Source organism: Oncorhynchus tshawytscha, linkage group LG26 (genome assembly GCF_018296145.1).
Source record: "Oncorhynchus tshawytscha isolate Ot180627B linkage group LG26, Otsh_v2.0, whole genome shotgun sequence".
In the NCBI taxonomy this organism is placed as follows: Eukaryota; Metazoa; Chordata; class Actinopteri; order Salmoniformes; family Salmonidae; genus Oncorhynchus; species Oncorhynchus tshawytscha.
Window position 1 is genome coordinate 3,461,212 of NC_056454.1, and position 18,064 is coordinate 3,479,275.

General features: G+C 40.5%; 1 protein-coding gene across 2 annotated transcripts in view; it reads right to left on the minus strand.

The window, feature by feature from the left end:
• Positions 1-2,999: 2,999 nt before the first annotated feature.
• The window catches only part of fgf14 (fibroblast growth factor 14), a 305,742-nt gene continuing 290,677 nt past the window's right edge, over positions 3,000-18,064 (minus strand). For both annotated transcript variants that reach the window (XM_024388653.2, XM_024388654.2), the window contains exons 4-5: positions 5,168-5,366; positions 3,000-3,218 (exon numbers count right to left, since the gene is read on the minus strand). In XM_024388653.2, coding sequence (XP_024244421.1) covers positions 3,046-3,218; positions 5,168-5,366 — 372 coding nt within the window. In that variant the 3' untranslated portion in view covers positions 3,000-3,045. The remainder of the gene's footprint in view (positions 3,219-5,167; positions 5,367-18,064) is intronic.

Sequence of the window (18,064 nt, forward strand, 5' to 3'; positions counted from 1 at the left end):
GGTAGCCCAGCATGTAGAGTTCATTATGATGAAGGGAAATTACTGGACATGCATCCCAAATTGCACCATATTCCCTATTTAGTGCACTTCTTTTGACCAGGACCCATAGTGCAGTATGTAAGGAATAGGGTGCCATTTGGGATGCAGCCTGGGTGTAATGTGGAGGGGACACCCGCCCTAAAGAAAAAAAGTATTATTTCAGCTCCTTTGTGTATATTACGGCATTGTTATAATAGCATCCATGTAGCTTTGTACAGACAAGTGTTTTTAAGTCTAACTAGTAAATGTGCTTCAACATCCTCTAGAAAATAGGGGCTTAAAATCTCAATAAACTGGAAAATTATATCAGCAAATAAATCTCTTAATATATTTCCAATTTTAGCAGCATACAGTAGCTTCAGTCTACTTATCAACATTCTAAATCTTAGCTATCAATGGAATCCAGTAAATCAAGTTCAGAATTAAATCAGCAGAAAGATTCAGATAATGGTTGATACATTGCTAACAGTCGTGATCAGATCAGGACTCCGAACAGAAAGTGCGGTGAAGTAGCTCCAGTGGAAGTAGGAGTGTGCCTAACAACATGCTAATTCGAGTCCCAAACAATTTCCAAACAACTCCTCACTAGCATTGGTCTGAACAGTACCTTTCCCTTATCCCATTGTCCAGGGATCATCAACTAGATTCAGCAGCGGGGCCGGAACATAATGACAAATCATTCGTCAATTCCAAATAGACTGCAAGAAGCCCAAACAGATAGAATTCAAACCTTGCTTACATGTGTATGCGATCAATGTGTCTATCTTTTATGCGAGTGAATACTTAATAACAGATTTCCCAAATTAAAATCACTCGGAGCTGATTTCCTGGTGTTTTAACAGTCTTTTATGTCCAACAACAACGATGACATTTTTTTTGCTCAGTAAACTTGGGGGCCAAATAAAACCACAATTTGGCCCGCGGGCCGCCAGTTGGGGAACTCTGCCATAGTCCTATGTGGAAAAACATGCATGTAAATGTTTCTAGGTATCCCAAAACCTTGATTCATATGAACACAAGATCCAAAATGACATCAATCAAGACCTTTCAAAGCTTCAGCAAGAAGGCCAGCAGAGAATCGATTCGTCAATTGGATTATTTTTGTGAAAATGAACCATATGGTAAATCACAGTGGGAAAAAAGCAAAATCGGAGAAAGTAAAATCGAATCAGAATGCAGTTGGCTGCTGTTGCCATTGTACTACACAGCAACAACTGTGGTATCGTTCTGGCTTCTTGGATACTTTGGTCATTTTATGAATCAATCTCTGTCATCTGTAAAGGTTGTTGAGAGAATATTCTGCTAGGTCTTTATTGGATGTGTTTGGTGGGTGAGACACCTTAGGCCCAGTTGTGACTGGATATATGTATTGGCATGCTGGGGATCAAGGTCTAAACAGGCACGTAATAGGCCAAGATGAGCGATACTGGACTCTTCATGCTGAGCTAGGAGAAAATCCTCTCGTAACATCTCAGAATATGTAGAATAGAATTTTTTTTTACAGTGAAAATGTTATAATATAAGCTTCTATATTGCTTCTGCAAGAAAAATAGAACACAATACTAACCTTGCCCATGCTTTAGTTTCCTGAACAAAATGGGGATGCAGCCAAACCTTGAGTAAATGTGAATGTAAAATGGCTGCCGCCGTTGGGCTTGAACCATTTAGTCTAAGCCACTAGCCTAGCCCGTTATTCAGAGAAGTCAGCGAGTGAGGGACTGTGGCCTACAAGGCCTATAGATATTCCTAGAGCCCTTGCTCAGAAATAAGAATTTAAGAAAAATAGATTTCAGGTTCCTATTTCCCGACCGGATGAGGCAGAGCTCACCGCTGGTGGGATCGGATTGTGATATGTTTACACCTATACACCACTTGTTAAAGCATTCTCCAACACACACACACATCTGTGTCTGTATGTGTGTGTGGGCTCCTCGCATTGATTGCAGTGGGGGTAATTAGCACTTCATCAGCTATGATTGTGTGAGCTGTCCTCCAGTCTTTCTTTATTGAGCTCTAAAAAAGCAACACGCAGCCTGAGACTCTGACTCTCCCCTCCCGTAGATGCTGTGTGTGTGTGTGTGTAGATGCTGTGTGTGTGTGTGTGTGTGTGTGTGTGTGTGTGTGTGTGTGTGTGTGTGTGTGTGTGTGTGTGTGTGTGTGTGTGTGTGTATCTGTAGTGCTTCCCAAACACCAGACTTCCTAAATGAGTCCCTGGAACCAAGCCACCGGTGGCATCTTATTTCTTGTGTGTGTATGTGTTGTGTATGGGAAGAAGAGTGTATTTCAGTGTCAATGTGTCTGTGTGTGTTGAGTATACATCGGCATGAATGCGTGTATTACAAAACCACACACTGCCCCTGCAAAATGTACTTTTTTCTAAGTTACTCAACAAAGAGAAAAATGTGAGAATAGAAAGAGAAAGAGACGGGAATATACTTGTAAAAAGTAGAAGATAGCAGTCCATTTTCTTTTTTACTATGTGTGTAAAGCATCTACCCCAGAACATAGCTGGTGCACTGTGGTATAGAAAATAGATCTTAATCGCACACACTGTTGCAACAGGGCATATATGTAGAGGGGGTGGTCTTGTGTTACCGTCAGCAAGCAAGGTATCACATGTGGCCGTGAAACACACATCATTTTTACGGATTCCATTGTCAGAGTCACTCTTCCTTCTGTTTTGGGGGGTGGGGGCGGAGGCGACCACCCTTCTGCATCGATCCCCCATTGATGAGTTAAAGAGAAAGAAAGAAAGAGAGAGAGGAGAAGAAAGGAAGGACCGAGAGTTTGCCTGGAACTAATCCACAGAAGAAAGAGGGTGCAGGTTTGGAGTCTGGTAGGGAAAATCCCTGACTCCATCATGTACGTCCCTCCCTCCCTCCCTCCAGCCACACACACACACACACACACACACACACACACACACACACACACACACACACACACACACACACACACACACACACACACACACACACACACACACACACACCAGGTGAATTGTGGCTATGTGGGGGGCTTAGCAGCAGTAGCAGTAGTAGTAGTAGTAGTAGGCTTGCTGACTGGTTTGCCTCCATTCATCACTGGGGGCTCGGTTGTGCTTTTACTGGGAGGGACGGCTGTTTTGGGCGCTTTGGTCTCTCCTACATCATGCAACGATGGCTCTCTGTACATAGCAACTGTGAGTGAGAGAGATAATAAGGAGAAGGGAGGAGATAAGGAGGCAAGGAAGGGTGAGAGGGAAAAAGAGGAAGCGGGTAGAGAGAGAGATAGAGAGGGTAAGAAAATAGAGAGAAAAGAAGAAAGGGAGAGAATGGAGGAGAAGGGGAAGATTTAGTCAAATCCAGAGCAAAATAAGTCTTATTTCTCCTCTTTTCAGTCCAATAACGTGTAAAACTAACCACATGGCTCCTTTTCACCAATGACTGCTAGCATGAATAATTTAATCAGTTTTAAGTCTTGTTGATGCAGAGGCTTCTATTTGTTTTTGGAAATCATTCCAGACCACACCAAAAGGGGCAAAAAGGGGGCGAAAAAGACCAAAAAAGTGTCTAACAACTTTATTTAGCCTGTGACTGCTGCCGTAGTTAAGTAAAGGTTCAATGAAAAAAATGTATATATCTTCCTCTCCTTTCTACAGACCCCAGTCTGAATGTGGCCAAAAGCCTTTATGCAAAATGAGCAGTGGGAACCTCCCAAATGATCCTGCACTTTACGCTCCCTGCACTGCAGCTGTGTCACTGTCACGACAGTGCAGTACAGGTTCCTGGAGGCTTCCATGTTTAAATAATGGACACAAATCTGCCAGGGAGGGGAGGAGAGTGTAGACGCACTATAAAGCATCAACATTTCATGGCCACAAAGACAGGGCTTGTCCCTTCCCCTCTGTGCTATATGCCAACCTGTGAATTATGGATGGGAATGAGAAATATAAATGATACGTCAAGGGGAAGATAACCATCCTTCAGTGTATCCGTGGTTACTCGGGGTGGGATTAACAGTAAAGATAGACTTGTTCCCTCGAAAGACACTACCGTGACAGGGTCTAGGTGTGGGATGGTCATTCCGAGGGGTGTGGAGGATGCAATGTGCTATTGTGAACCTGCAGGCATGTGATGGCTGACATGTGAATGTCTTGTGTAAGATTCTGGTGATATATACATAAACCCTGCCTCATAGGTAGCCCATACATTTAATAAGTTTGACACCTCTGACATGAGGCATAAACTTGGTACCAACAATAAGTAGTAGGGTTGCAAAGGGAGGGTATATTACTGGAAACTTTTGAAGTTTTCCAGCAAACTACCAGAATGTTTGTAACTTTTGCATTTTGCAATCCATTTCAATCAGTGTAGATGAAGTTGAGGAGACAGGTTAAAGAAGTTCTTTGTTGTTGTTTTGAGACAATTGAGACACGGATTGTGTATGTGTGCCATTTAGAGTGTGAATGGGCAAAACAAAAGATCGAAGTGCCTTTGAACGGGCCAGTCGCACCGGTTTGTGTCAAGAACTGCAACACTGCTGGGTTTTTCACGCTCAACAGTTTCCAGCGTATATCAAGAACGGTCCTCCACTAAAAGGATATCTAGCCAACCTGACACAACACAACAGTTTATATAAAAAAATCTAATAAGATGATTTTAAAATAAGAAATAGAATGACTAATCTATCAAACTTTATCCTAAATATAAATCCATTAACTTAGTGAATACCATTGTTGTTTAATATGAGGGTTTCAGCATGACATATTATTTTTATGTAATAATTCTTTATATGAATGCATTTGTTAAAATTCAAATATAAATGACCAAAGTTACCATAGATTGCCATAAATTACCTGTTAGTTACCAACATTACAGAAGTTAAACTTTGGTAAATTACTAGCTTTCAGCAAGGAGGAAAGGTTCATATACAGTAGAAGGTACAGACTTATGTTTTGCAAAGGTTATCCTTGAAAGAAGTCTAGCAGATATAAATGCCCTACTTTTCAGTTCAATATATTGCCACTCATCACAAAACAACAAAAACTATATTTGCTGCTCTCTTGCTTATACTGCTCTAATGCCCCTGAAACAGTTATTTTCTAACAAAAATAAAAAATCTAACTCAGAATGTGGTGTTGGCATACCTTCTAATGGCTTGGGCAGGAAGTGAGCAGCTGGTTTTGTTTTCTTCACTCGATTCCCCTTCATGGCTTGGCCCTCTTTGTTGAGCCCCAGGAACCAAGCTCTCCCTGACTCCTGTTGCCTGTACAGCATCGACGAGTAGATCACATAATAGTTCTCAAACACAGACTCTTTGAACTTGCATTCTGCCGTAAAGAGTTCCTGCAAAGACAGAAGACAGGTTAAGTATCATGTCTATGTGGCAGAGCCATGGCTAAGTGGTAATGGTCCCCGCTCTCAATACATGTATAACTCCCCATCAGTGACTGGGTTCAATCCCATAGTTTACCCAGTAAACCAAAATTGGTTCTGTGAAAGTTGCCAGAACATTCGTTACATTGTTCTCATAACGCAAAAATTGTCCAGTTGTGTTTATCATTATACAAAGTTTGTCTTGCAAGAACATTCCCAGAACACATTTAGTCTGTTCCTTACCTGGAAACCTCATGAGAATGTTTGGGGAATGTTCTGCGGTGGTTGTTACAGCTGTGCACAGCATTTTATGTGAATGTTTGGTGAACATTCCAAGGATATTTAATTTAAAACATTTTCCGAAAAGAAAAACATTTTCATCAAAAACATTATTTGAATGCTTTTGGGATGTTGTCCTAATGTTAGATAGGACCGTAACTAGAACTTAATGGGAATCTTAGCAAATTTGATGGGATTTTCCCCAGTTTGCTGGGTACCCTTTCAATTGTCACCAATTGTAATTTCTAATTTGTACAATAAAACTATAAAAGTCAAGTTCTTAAAAACATGATATATCTTGTTCTTATAAGAAATATAATTTATGTTCCATTTGGGTCTTGAAGCATAGGTGAAGGTAACACCCTATTCCCCATATTATTCACTACTATGTGGTTCACTATCACATATGGCTCTGGGAAGAGAAGTGTACTTTAAATTAAGATGTCATTTGAAACACAAAGCCTTTGTGCAAAAAACAATGAAGCATATGAACATCATTCATGTTTGAACATGTAGCCATATCCAGAGGTCACAAAGACTAATTTTATGCAGCTCCACTACACAATACGTTTTTTTTTTTAAAGCCACTTTTGACAGGATTACCAACACAGACTGACGAGCTGAAATACTCAAAAGCCCTGAATGTGGCAGACCAATCCGAACTCCTCTCTCGGCATGTCCAGCCTTCTCATTATCTCAGCCAATCATGGCTAGTGGGAAAGTTGCCACTTTTTCTGTGGTTTAACCAACAAGGCTAGTAATTGAACAATTTTATTCGTATTTACAGATGACATACACATTTGTTATTAAGGCACATGAAAGTTCACATGTTCCAGAAGGCATTTCTGCCAAAAACGCATTTTGATAAAACATTTTTCTTTTACATTCAAACGGCTCTCCTAAGAAGTTGTGACTTTCGACATACGACTAGTTTCCTGAATCGTGTCACAATTGTTTAGGAGCCCGTAAAACGGCAGCCATCTCCTCCGGTGCCATTCTACATTATATGCCTAGATGCCTCAATTTGTTAAACTAGCTGGATTATATCTGTGTGTATGTTGTGCTAGCAAACACCCAAGAAAGTGTCATGAAAATACACTCGTTACATCTGTAATACTTTGTGCAAACAACCTTGTAGCTAATCCAAAGACCTCCTCATCTTTCACACACCCCTTTTTGTCAATGACAAATGAACACCACATCTCCCTCCGCTCATCTCATTAAACTGAAGAGAACATGAGGGTAATAAAGAGCTTTGCACATTATCTGCCCCACATCAGGGTTTTCATTGGGGTGTATTAATAAACGCCTGGTCATGCTTCAAGGAGTTCTGGTTGGAGAAGTTCACTGAAAGCCTATTCAGCACACCCCCACAAAGACCCTGTTTGAATAATTCCAAAATGTACCCTCCCTCCCTCCATTCCTTAGAGTTTATTTATCGCTGACATGATTGGTCAATGTAAGAGACCCCACTACTAGCTTACACCTATCCAGCCAGAGCAGCAAATTATTTGAACGGGTCTGAGCCACAAAAAGAGACCCTCAAATCCCAATTTCTTTCCGACGTTTAATCTTCTTCCATGCTATTTCCCCTTGCTAGGCATTTATGAGTGGGACTTGATGTAGTTAATAAATATTAGGTGGTCTTTCCACCGTTTAGGTGTTTGCTCATAACTCTCACAGCTTCACCCTGGGGATTATTTATGGGGTGAGTGTGTAGTTCCGACGACGCATCCCATCACCGAGTAATAGCAGGTTATTAGCACTGTGTTAAATTGCTCTTGTCAGAGCTTAACAACCAGTCGGGCCTGATGACGACGACTAAGTGACACTTTGGGGGACTTATTAATGACTGGCTCAATCAGAGGAAATTGCATTAGGTAAGGCAGGCACAGGCTGGTAGCTGTATTTGGAAAGCTTCCAGTCTCCTTAATTGAACACTCAGAGGGATTCCATTGACTGCATACAGACCTGAGGAACTTAACCGGCTCAGTTGGTCAGCAAGAGCTGCTAGTAGCGCTAATGCTGTATATCCCTTGTGTAATGATTGTAACACTGAGGAATGGACAAAAGACTCATAGGCTGTGTTTACACTTCCATCCTACACTGTAAAAACTTATTTAGTTGTTTCAGCTAATTTTTCCAAAGTCAATTCAACTGAAAAATAGTCGATTCAACTCAAAATGTTGAGATAACATGGTTTAGTCAACTAGTCAGAAAATGTTGAGAAGTTGACTCAATGAGTAATGTTGACCAGTGAATTATACAATACACGTTGACTAAACTATAATGAAATCTCTGAATGTCTCACGAGTGAATGCTAGAAACTACCAGTATGTAGGCTTCAATTTTGAAACAAACATCTTAGTTTCTCGAGTTCTCTGTGGTTCGATTCGGCGGTCATCTAAGCATGAATGTCAGCATCGGTATTAGAACCAGTTCGAATCAATATATGATTTTACTAGCACTAGCTATCTAGCTAACTGTGTCTTTTGAATTGCTATGGCTAGCCAACTACCTACTGAGCACAAACTGCTTTTGTAATACAGTAAATAGCCTAAAGTTAAGGCTGTTACAAACTAATGTAACATTCAACCGTAAAATTAGTAACACATTTTGAGGTAACTGTAACCATAAATGTCTTCTTATGTGATCATATATGCAAGATAACATGCAAAGGTCGTCACACCTATGCTGTAATAATCTGTTAAGATTCCCGAACGGCATTGAAAACCTAACGAAGGCCCGCAGGCACAAACGAGGATAGTTAAAACACGGGTCGGGACCGAACAATGTTCGCTGCCAGTAGCTTTTGAATGAATTTTGGCGTTTGATTTGGCATTGAAAGTTTGTGATGCCGCACTGAAGTCAGCACAGCATTGTGTGCCACACAGGAGTTTCTGCAGCCCAAACTGTCTTGCCAATCATATTGACGCAAATGGAATCACACAGTGGGTGCAATAACTGAGAGTGAAGCGCTTTTTCTCTGGATGGGCTTTCCACTGGTACTTATGTTAGTTAGACAACCTGAAAAAGCATAGCCCAAGCAAGAGACTTCAGCTCCATCTTAACTCCTCCTCCACATTCACTGGATTGGTGGTTGAAAAGTGAAGAAGAGAACCTCCCCCGACAGTTTTTTTCCTTCTCGTCGAGACCAGTATGTAGGAGATCTAGTTTCAGGCGTTTATTTTAAGGCTGCTGCGTTACGTTCCCTCTAAAGTAGCACATAGATGCAATGCTCATTTCCTGTCACTTTTCCTTTACAGTTTTGGGTGGTTATTGTGGCAGCGGCATGTGCAAAAAAAACACTTTATGATGCCTGACAAATGCTAATATCAGTACTATGACTTGAATGGGATTCGTGCCACAAATGCTAAAACAGTATTTGGAAACAGTGCAAAGAAAATAAACCCAAAGCATGGATTGCTTTCATACCTTGTCCATAGACTGCTTACCAATGTGTCATTTTGTAATTTGGGTGAACTATCCCTTCAAGAGATTATGATCTAAGCAATCGTGGCTCAGAGGCATGTTTAATATGAAAAAAATACTCTCTGAATTACATGAGGCAAAATTCCATCCTCATTTGGCGACGTGCGTCCTCAGATTCATGGCGTGTCAGCAGTCTCCTTCCAAAGGACTGCTTATCATGTGCAAGATGTCAGAGAGGCAGTGCCTGCATCTTCCCGTTTCCAGGGGTATCGGGGGAAAGCACAGTCTTTAACATGCTGTACTGACAGGACTCAGGACAGATCGGCTACACAGCTTTTCAAAAATATAATGGATTGAGGTAGAAGTTAATTGGAGTGAGTATTGATTTCGGCCTAGATTCATTCCATATCTCTGAAGATCAGCACTATAGCACGATTTACATTTAAAGGCAATGTGGCCCCATTTGTGGAGACTGCATTTATGGTAAACGCTGCATTTGTTGGCTCAAACTGTAATTAGCTTTGAATTTCAATCACGCAATAGGGCTTATCTTCCGCAATACGGATTGAATCAGCCCTTAATGTTGTTTAGTCAGGTAAATGGTTGAGAATGAACAGCCTTTTACAATACTGACCACTTTGCAATAGTGTGAGTAAAAGCTCCATGGCTTCATCCTATGCAGCCAAAGGATAAATCCACAGAGTCAAATAATATTCATACCTATAAGAGGTGGGATACCAATCGGAAGGAGAATAACAGTACGTATCTATATTAGTACGGCAATATGAGAGTACCGTACCACACAACAAAACAACAGATCTGAATGCAAGAGGAAGCAGTGACTTTTGACTGTGCTATTCAACCAATAAGCACATTTGCAACAGGTGTTTCACATGCTCAACTGGCTCCAAGTGTCTCTTTTTTGGACCAGATCCCATACACTCCTCAAAACATGTCTTTTAAAACGGTGTTGACGCATTGCTTTCAGAACCAAACTAATGTCTCGGAGCCGATTACAAAGCCAAATAGGTTTTTATCTTCACGGTTCCCAGAGTCACTTCAATTAGGTTATTAATTACACATCTTCCTCGTCAGGTAAGGCTCGTTGTTGGTTGGTCACTGTAATCAACGAGATCGCTTGTGAGGCCATGTTGAGCCGAGCGCTGATTACTTCTTCAACCACCCGAGAGCGGCTGAACAAAGTCAGTGAGAAGGTTTCTTGGATGCAAATACTTTCATATAACTAGGTTCCCAGATTTTTGAGTGACTTGGGGAGAGTGGGGGGAAAGAAGTTTTCTTGGGTACAAACACTGTCAGTCACTGATAATCATAGTGGTTTGAAGATGACTCCGAGGCAGTCAAACGACTCCTCTTCGGGCGCTGATTGCATCTCAATCTCCAGCTTCAATAGAGCTTTTTAATGCTTCTCTGTTGTCTTCCGTTCATCACAGTCAGTTTTTTTTCAGATGATTGTATTGGGAAAGTGAACAAAGCCAAACAGACATACGTCCTCTTTTCTGTTTTTAAAACATGTTCATTAAATTCATGAGGGGATGCTTAAAAATCACAGTCTGAAAGTAAGCCATCGTCACTCTCCTCATTTCTGATGCCTTCTTTGAATCTTGGATAGAAAATATTGATGTCCACTTCAGCTGGCCATAATAACATCGTGTTCATAAATATGAAACGTCGGTGCCAAATTGCTTCGGAGAAGACTGACAAATTCACAAATTAAGTTGAGGATAGAGACATAGAAATACAGAAATATATAATTTCATTGTTGTGGTATTTAATACACCAGTCAAGGTGTTGGCATGCACATCCATCTTGTTTTTCAGGTGAAGAGTTGTAAACGGCACGCACTCCCAGTTTATTGCTTTCAGTGTGTGTGGTTGTGTCTGGTGAGTTTGGTCGATATCTGAGGGCGTAATAGAAAGCTCTAATAAATGTCACCTCCACAACCTGTAAATGAGCCATGAGGTGATGAGTCTGTGTCAGGGGCTGTCTTGACTTTGAGCTGCAGCGTACAAACTTTATTAAGGAGAGACAACCTCTGGTCCACAATGTCAGCTACTGGCTCCGTGCTTTCCTTGACAGGCCCTTCTCCTCTTCTCTCTTTTTTTTCTTCTGTTTTCTATTTTTTTGTGGTGGGGGGCAGAACATGGCACATACCTTTGCACCAGTTGCTATGGCAACAGAGAAGGGGTTTCTCCAGAATAGTGATATGCTCTTAAAGAAAAGGACCGGTGGTGGTCAATCCCTATAACAACATAAATAGGAACATCATGGACCCACACTGGAGGCAAGTGAAACAGATTCGTTTTTGGGGGGTAAATGCATTAAATGTCTCCTGTGATCAACATGTGACATATTCCCTTTCAAAACGTTAAAGATACAGATTATGGTTTGATACATTTCAAAATTCATTTCAAGGTAGGTGGGCTGTTGCAGTTTTTTTTTAGGGGCAGCCAATGATGGCACAGATGAAACATTTGCTATTAATTATCTAAGGCCAATTAACAGCTCAAATACTTTGGCTAGTATTCTACAACTTCAGCAGGGAAAATACATGTACTCGATGGGGTACACTGTATGATGCTAGCTGAGATCCACCTGAATTTGAGATCATGTTTAGAAAGAGAAGGGTGACATTGGCAGAGAGTTATGAGGTCGAGGCACACCCCTCTACACCCGCGGCAAATCGAATCATTTCTGGGGCACACAACAGTTGATTTTTCTCCCCTCTCAATCCTCCTGCCTGCCTCTCCACATCAGTGACTCCCCGGCACCCTGATTCGCAGCGCTCTAAATGGGCAGCCATAATTGACCTTGGCCACAGACAGAGGGCCAGCACCGCTCAGACCAACATAATCACTCCACTCACCACAGAATGAATGAGTGAGAGAGAGAGGGGGGGGGAAGAGAGTCATATATATATATAGAGAGAGAGAGCGAGAGAGAAAAATAGAGAGTTGGGAGAAAAGTGAAAGAGAAAATGGGGAGATATAGAGAGGGAAAGAGAGAAACAGAAAGATAAATAAGCACAAAGAAAAAGGCTGTCCCCATACAGTAGGAGAACCAAATCAAATTGTATTTGTCACATCCTTAGTATGCAACTGGTGCAGACTAATAGTCAAATGCTAATTTACGGTTCCTTCCCAACAATGCAGAGAGAAAAATAGAAAGGTAATACAAAAAATAATAACTCAAGGAATAAATACACAATGAGTAACGATAACTTAGCTACAGTGACTTCAGAAAGTATTCACACCCCCCCTCCTACATTTTGGTATGTTACAAAGTGAGATTAAAATGGATTTGATTATTATTTTTTCTACACAAAATACTTTGTCATGTCAAAGTGTGAGAAACATTTAAACAGTTTTATAATATATATATATATATATATATATAATATATATATATATATATATATATATATAATATAATATATATATATACAGTATATAAAACGAACTTGATCAGATATTCAACCCCTGAGTCAATAGAATCACATTTGGCAGCGATTAAAGCTGTGAGTCTTTCTGGGTAAGTTTCTAAGAACTTTGCACACCTGGATTGTACAATATTTGCACAATAAATTCTTCAAGCTCTGTCAAATTGGTTGTTGATCATTGCTAGACAACCATTTTCAAGTATTGTCATTGATTTTCATGCCAATTTAAGGCAAAAATGTAATTAGCCACTCAGGAACATTCAATGTCATCTTGCTAAGCAACTCCAGTATATTTGGCCGAGTGTTTCAGGTTATTGTCCTGCTAAAAGGTGAATTTGTCTCCCAGTGACTCTTGGAAAGCAGACTGAACCAGATTTTCCTCTAGGATTTTGCCTGTGCTTAGCTCTCTACTTTTAATCCAAATAACTCCCTAGTCCAATGACAAACATACCGACAAGCAGGGATGGGGAGTAACGGACAACATGTATTCCATTACATGTAAGGAATAACAAAAAACGGTAACTGTAATCCCTTACGTTAAAAGCAAAAATATTTTAATCAGATTACACACACGTTTGAAAAACTAGATAATTACTTCAAGGATTAAATTCAGAACGGATGTTGGCAGAAAAAAATCTTTGACACTTCTCAGTTTTCTTAATGACATTCAAATCAGCATTGAAAACAAGGAGCAAGTTTACATATAGTTGAAGTCGGAAGTTTACATACATACATATAAGTTTAAATACATTTAAACTAATTTTTTCACAATTTCTGACATTTAATCCTATTAAAAATTCCCTGTTTTAGGTCAGTTAGGATCACCACTTTATTTTAAGAATGGGAAATGTCAGAATAATAGTAGAGAGAATGATTTATTTCAGCTTTTATTTCTTTCATCACATTCCCAGTGGGTCAGAAGTTTACATACACTCAATTAGTATTTGGTAGCATTGCCTTGAAATTGTTTAACTTGGGTCAAACATTTCAGGTAGCCTTCCACAAGCTTCCACAAGTTGGGTGAGTTTTGGTCCATTCCTCCTGACAGAGCTGGTGTAACTGAGTCAGGTTTGTAGACCTCCTTGCTCGCACACGCTTCAGTTCTGCCCAAAGATTTTCTATAGGTTGAGGTCAGGGCTTTGTGATGGCCACTCCAATACCTTGACTTTGTTGTCCTTAAGCCATTTTGCCACAACTTTGGAAGTATGCTTGGGGTCATTGTCCATTTGGAAGACCCATTTGCGACCAAGCTTTAACTTCCTGACTGATGTCTTGAGATGTTGCTTCAATATATCCATGTCATTTTCCTACCTCGTGATGCCATCTATTTTGTGAAGTGCACCAGTCACTCCTGCAGCAAAGCACCCCCACAACATGATGCTGCCACCCCTGTGCTTCACGGTTGGGATGGTGATCTTTGGTTTGCAAGCCTCCTCCTTTTTCCTCCAAACATAACGATGGTCATTATGGCCAAACAGTTCTATTTTTGTTTCATCAGACCAGAGGACATTTCTCCAAAAAGTATGATATTTGTCCCCATGTGCAGTTGCAAACCGTAGTCTGGCTTTTTTATGGCGGTTTTGGAGCAGTGGCTTCTTCCTTGCTGAATGCCGTTCAGGTTATGTCGATATAGGACTCGTTTTACTGTGGATTTTGGTACTTTGCTGTTGTTCTGGGATTGATTTGCACTTTTCGAACACCAAAGTACATTAATCTCTAGGAGACACAACGTGTCCTTTCTGAGCGGTATGACGGCTGCGTGGTCCCAATGTGTTAATACTTGCGTATTATTGTTTGTACAGATGAACGTGGTACCTCCAGGTGTTTGGAAATTGCTCCCAAAGATGAACCAGACTTGTGGACGTCTAAAATTTATTTCTGAGGTCTTGGCTGATTTATTTTGATTTTCCCATGATATCAAGCAAAGAGGCACTGAGTTTGAAGGTAGGCCTTGAAATACATCCAAAGGTACACCTCCAATTGACTTGAATATTGTCAATTAGCCTATCAAAAGCTTCTACAGCCATGGCATCATTTTCTGGAATTTTTTAACTTCTGACCCATTGGATTTGTGATAAAGTGAATTATAAATTAAATAATCTGTGTGTAAACAATTGTTGGAAAATGTACTTGTGTCATACACAAAGTAGAAGTCCTAACCGACTTGCCAAAACTGTAGTTTGTTAACAACAAATATTATGGCTGAACTCAAATGTACCTGTATTTATGGGAAAGATCTTTGAAAAATGTTGTTCTTAAAGTATTTTGTAAATTGGAATGGTAGAGCTATGTCCTTCAAGGAGTTATCAGAATTGTACGGAAAGGTCTGCTCAATCTAGGAGTTCAACCAATTGATTACAGCATTACCCCAAAAATGGAGGAGGCAGGTGGCAGCGGGAGGATGTAGGGAAATAGTCTGTCTGCCCAATATAAAGGATCAAAACTGGTGGAGGTATAAAAATAGCATAAATAAGACCATATACCAGTTTCATTTGAGGACCAGGATGTTGACAACTGTGCCATACAGATTGCGAAATAGTTGGGAATAGATTTTTGATGTACCGATTCCATGGTACATGGTGTATGAGTTGATATATTAAACAACACAAGATTCAAGACTTTGTGCTTTTCAGCTAAAATTATTATATAGAATTCTTGCCACCAACAAAATGGTGAATATTTGGGGCATAAAATCATCAAAGCTTTGCATATTTTGTTGTGAGGATACAGAATCAATAGACCGTTTATTTTGGTATTGCCCTCAGGTAGCATGTTTCTGGTCTCAGGTTCAGGAATGACTGAAAATACATAGCATTGATCTAAAATTGACCCTAGAAATAGTACTGTTAGGAATTCTGGAGAGAACGGGTCAGTCAATTACTAATATACTAATACTCTTAGTAAAATTATTTATCTTCAACTCACAATCTGTGGATTTGTACGCATGCATATACACACACTCTCATTCAAATAAACGCATACAAGAACACACACATCCATGTAATAGTGCCAGACATGCACACACATATATATACAGTTGGCATTGCTGTTATGATTGTAGTTGTCCTTGATGTCCTTTGTTTAATTTAATGTATTTCTTTTTGTATTGTTTGCTGTTTTCTCCCGTCTTTTTCTTTTTTCTCTTTAGTTCTTTTTTCTTGGTTGTTGGTGCATTGGGGGGATTCTTGGGGTGGGGAATGGAATTAATTGTATTTTTTTATTTTAAAAATGATTCTTGGGGGGTTGTGGAATGGGTCTCAAATGGTTGAGGGACAGCTATTGGGGAACTGTGGGGGGATCTTGGAGGGTTCGGGTTCACGTTTTTTGGCCTGGTGGTAGATCTGTCAACGTGCCCTTGAGCAGGGCATTGACCCTGGATGCTTGTGTGTGTGGCTCTGAATGGGAATCTGTTAGATGACTGGAATGATGTAGTTGTTGAGCGGCTTCACTGCAAGTATATTGTACGTTTCGGATATTAAAAAAAAAAGAGGGTTGAATACCTATTGGCTCAAGACACTTCATCTTTTCATTTGTAATTCAATTGTAAAAAAATTCTAAGAACATAATTCCACTTTGACATTATGGAGTATTGTGTGACACAAAATCTAATTTTGAATAATCAATTTTAAATTCTGGCTATAACACAACAAAATGTGGAAAAAGTCAAGGGGTGTAAATACTTTCTGAAGGCACTGTATATACACAGAGTACCAGTACTGAGTTGATGTGCAGGGGTACAAGGCAATTGTGGTATATACTGTATGTACATATAGGTAGGGGTAAAGTGACTAGGCAAAAGGATAGATAACAAACAGTAGCAGCAGCTATGTGAGTCAAAAGAGTTTGTGCAAAAAGGGTCAAATCAAATCAAAGGTGTGCTGAATACAACAGGTGTAGGCCTTACAGTGAAATGCTTACTTACAGGCTCCAACCAACAGTGCAAAAAAGGTATTAGGTGAACAATAGGTAGGTAAAGAAATAAAACAACAGTAAAAAGACAGGCTATATACAGTAGCTAGCCTATAAAAGTAGCGAGGCTTACATACAGGTACCGGTTAGTCAGGCTGATTGAGGTAGTATATAAAAGTAGCGAGGCTTACATACAGGTACCGGTTAGTCAGGCTGATTGAGGTAGTATATAAAAGTAGCGAGGCTTACATACAGGTACCGGTTAGTCAGGCTGATTGAGGTAGTATATAAAAGTAGCGAGGCTTACATACAGGTACCGGTTAGTCAGGCTGATTGAGGTAGTATATAAAAGTAGCGAGGCTTACATACAGGTACCGGTTAGTCAGGCTGATTGAGGTATTATATAAAAGTAGCGAGGCTTACATACAGGTACCGGTTAGTCAGGCTGATTGAGGTAGTATGTACATGTAGATATGGTTCAAGTGAAGCTCTTTTTTTGCCGTAAGATACGGTTGCAGAAACATTATGTACAAATTAAGTTAAAAATAACGCAAAAAAAACCCACGTAGTAAAACTGCTGCCATTTCTTCCCGGGGCCATTTTAGAAAACTATGCAGATAGTCCAGGCAGCTACTTGGTTAACTCTTTAGCTGCCTTATGGCTTGGGGGTAGAAGATGTTCAGGGTCTTTTTGGTTCCAGACTTGGTGCATTGGTACCACTTGCCAAGCAGTAGTAGAGAGAACAGTCCATGACTGTTTTGGTTCCTGGTAAAAACCCTTTATGGGTTCCATGTAGAACCCTCTGTAGAAAGGGTTCTACATAGAAACCAAAGGGATTCTACTAGGAACCAAAAAGGGTTCCTCAAAGGGTTCTCTTATGGGGACAGCTGGTGTAGGGTAAGTGTAGGGGAGAGGGGACCGGTAGAAGGAATGGACCAGCATTAATATGCAGAGCGTTCGCTCACTACCACAGAGAGAGAGGAAACGAAGAAATGGTTTATTAATGCTGCCAGCATAAAGCCTATTAATCCATGGAAAAAGGTCATCTTCCAGAACGCTGGGCTGCATTTGCAACGCCAACCTGTTCTCATACGTTTAAAAGTCGTGTCAATGGTGGGTGCAGATGAAGGGGCTTCACTGAACCTGACTGATTACCGTGGAGAGGAGAGGAGACGGGGCATGAACGTAAAGAGACACCAGAGAGTTGAAATGAGGGCAAGGATATGTGAAGACTGTATGAAAATGGTATGCATTAATGAAATGTCTACTGTATGTATAGTGAGAGAGAGGGAGCGTGTGTGTGTGTGTGTGTGTGAGTGTGTGTGTGTGTGTGTGTGTGCATGCGTGTATGATTGTGTGTGCTAGTTCCAGAGCATGTGAGCTGAGTTGAGCTCTTGGAACAGTGTGCAAGCTCCGGTGCTCCATGTCCTTTCCAACTGCTCCGCTAAAACCCCACTGCACTCACAGGAAAAATAAACTTCAAATTAGCTCCACATCTTAACCAACACCCATCTATTGTTGTGACACCCTGGACCTCCCATTTGGTTTTGAAGTATTGAAACCAAACCATATGGATTTGAACACCATTTCA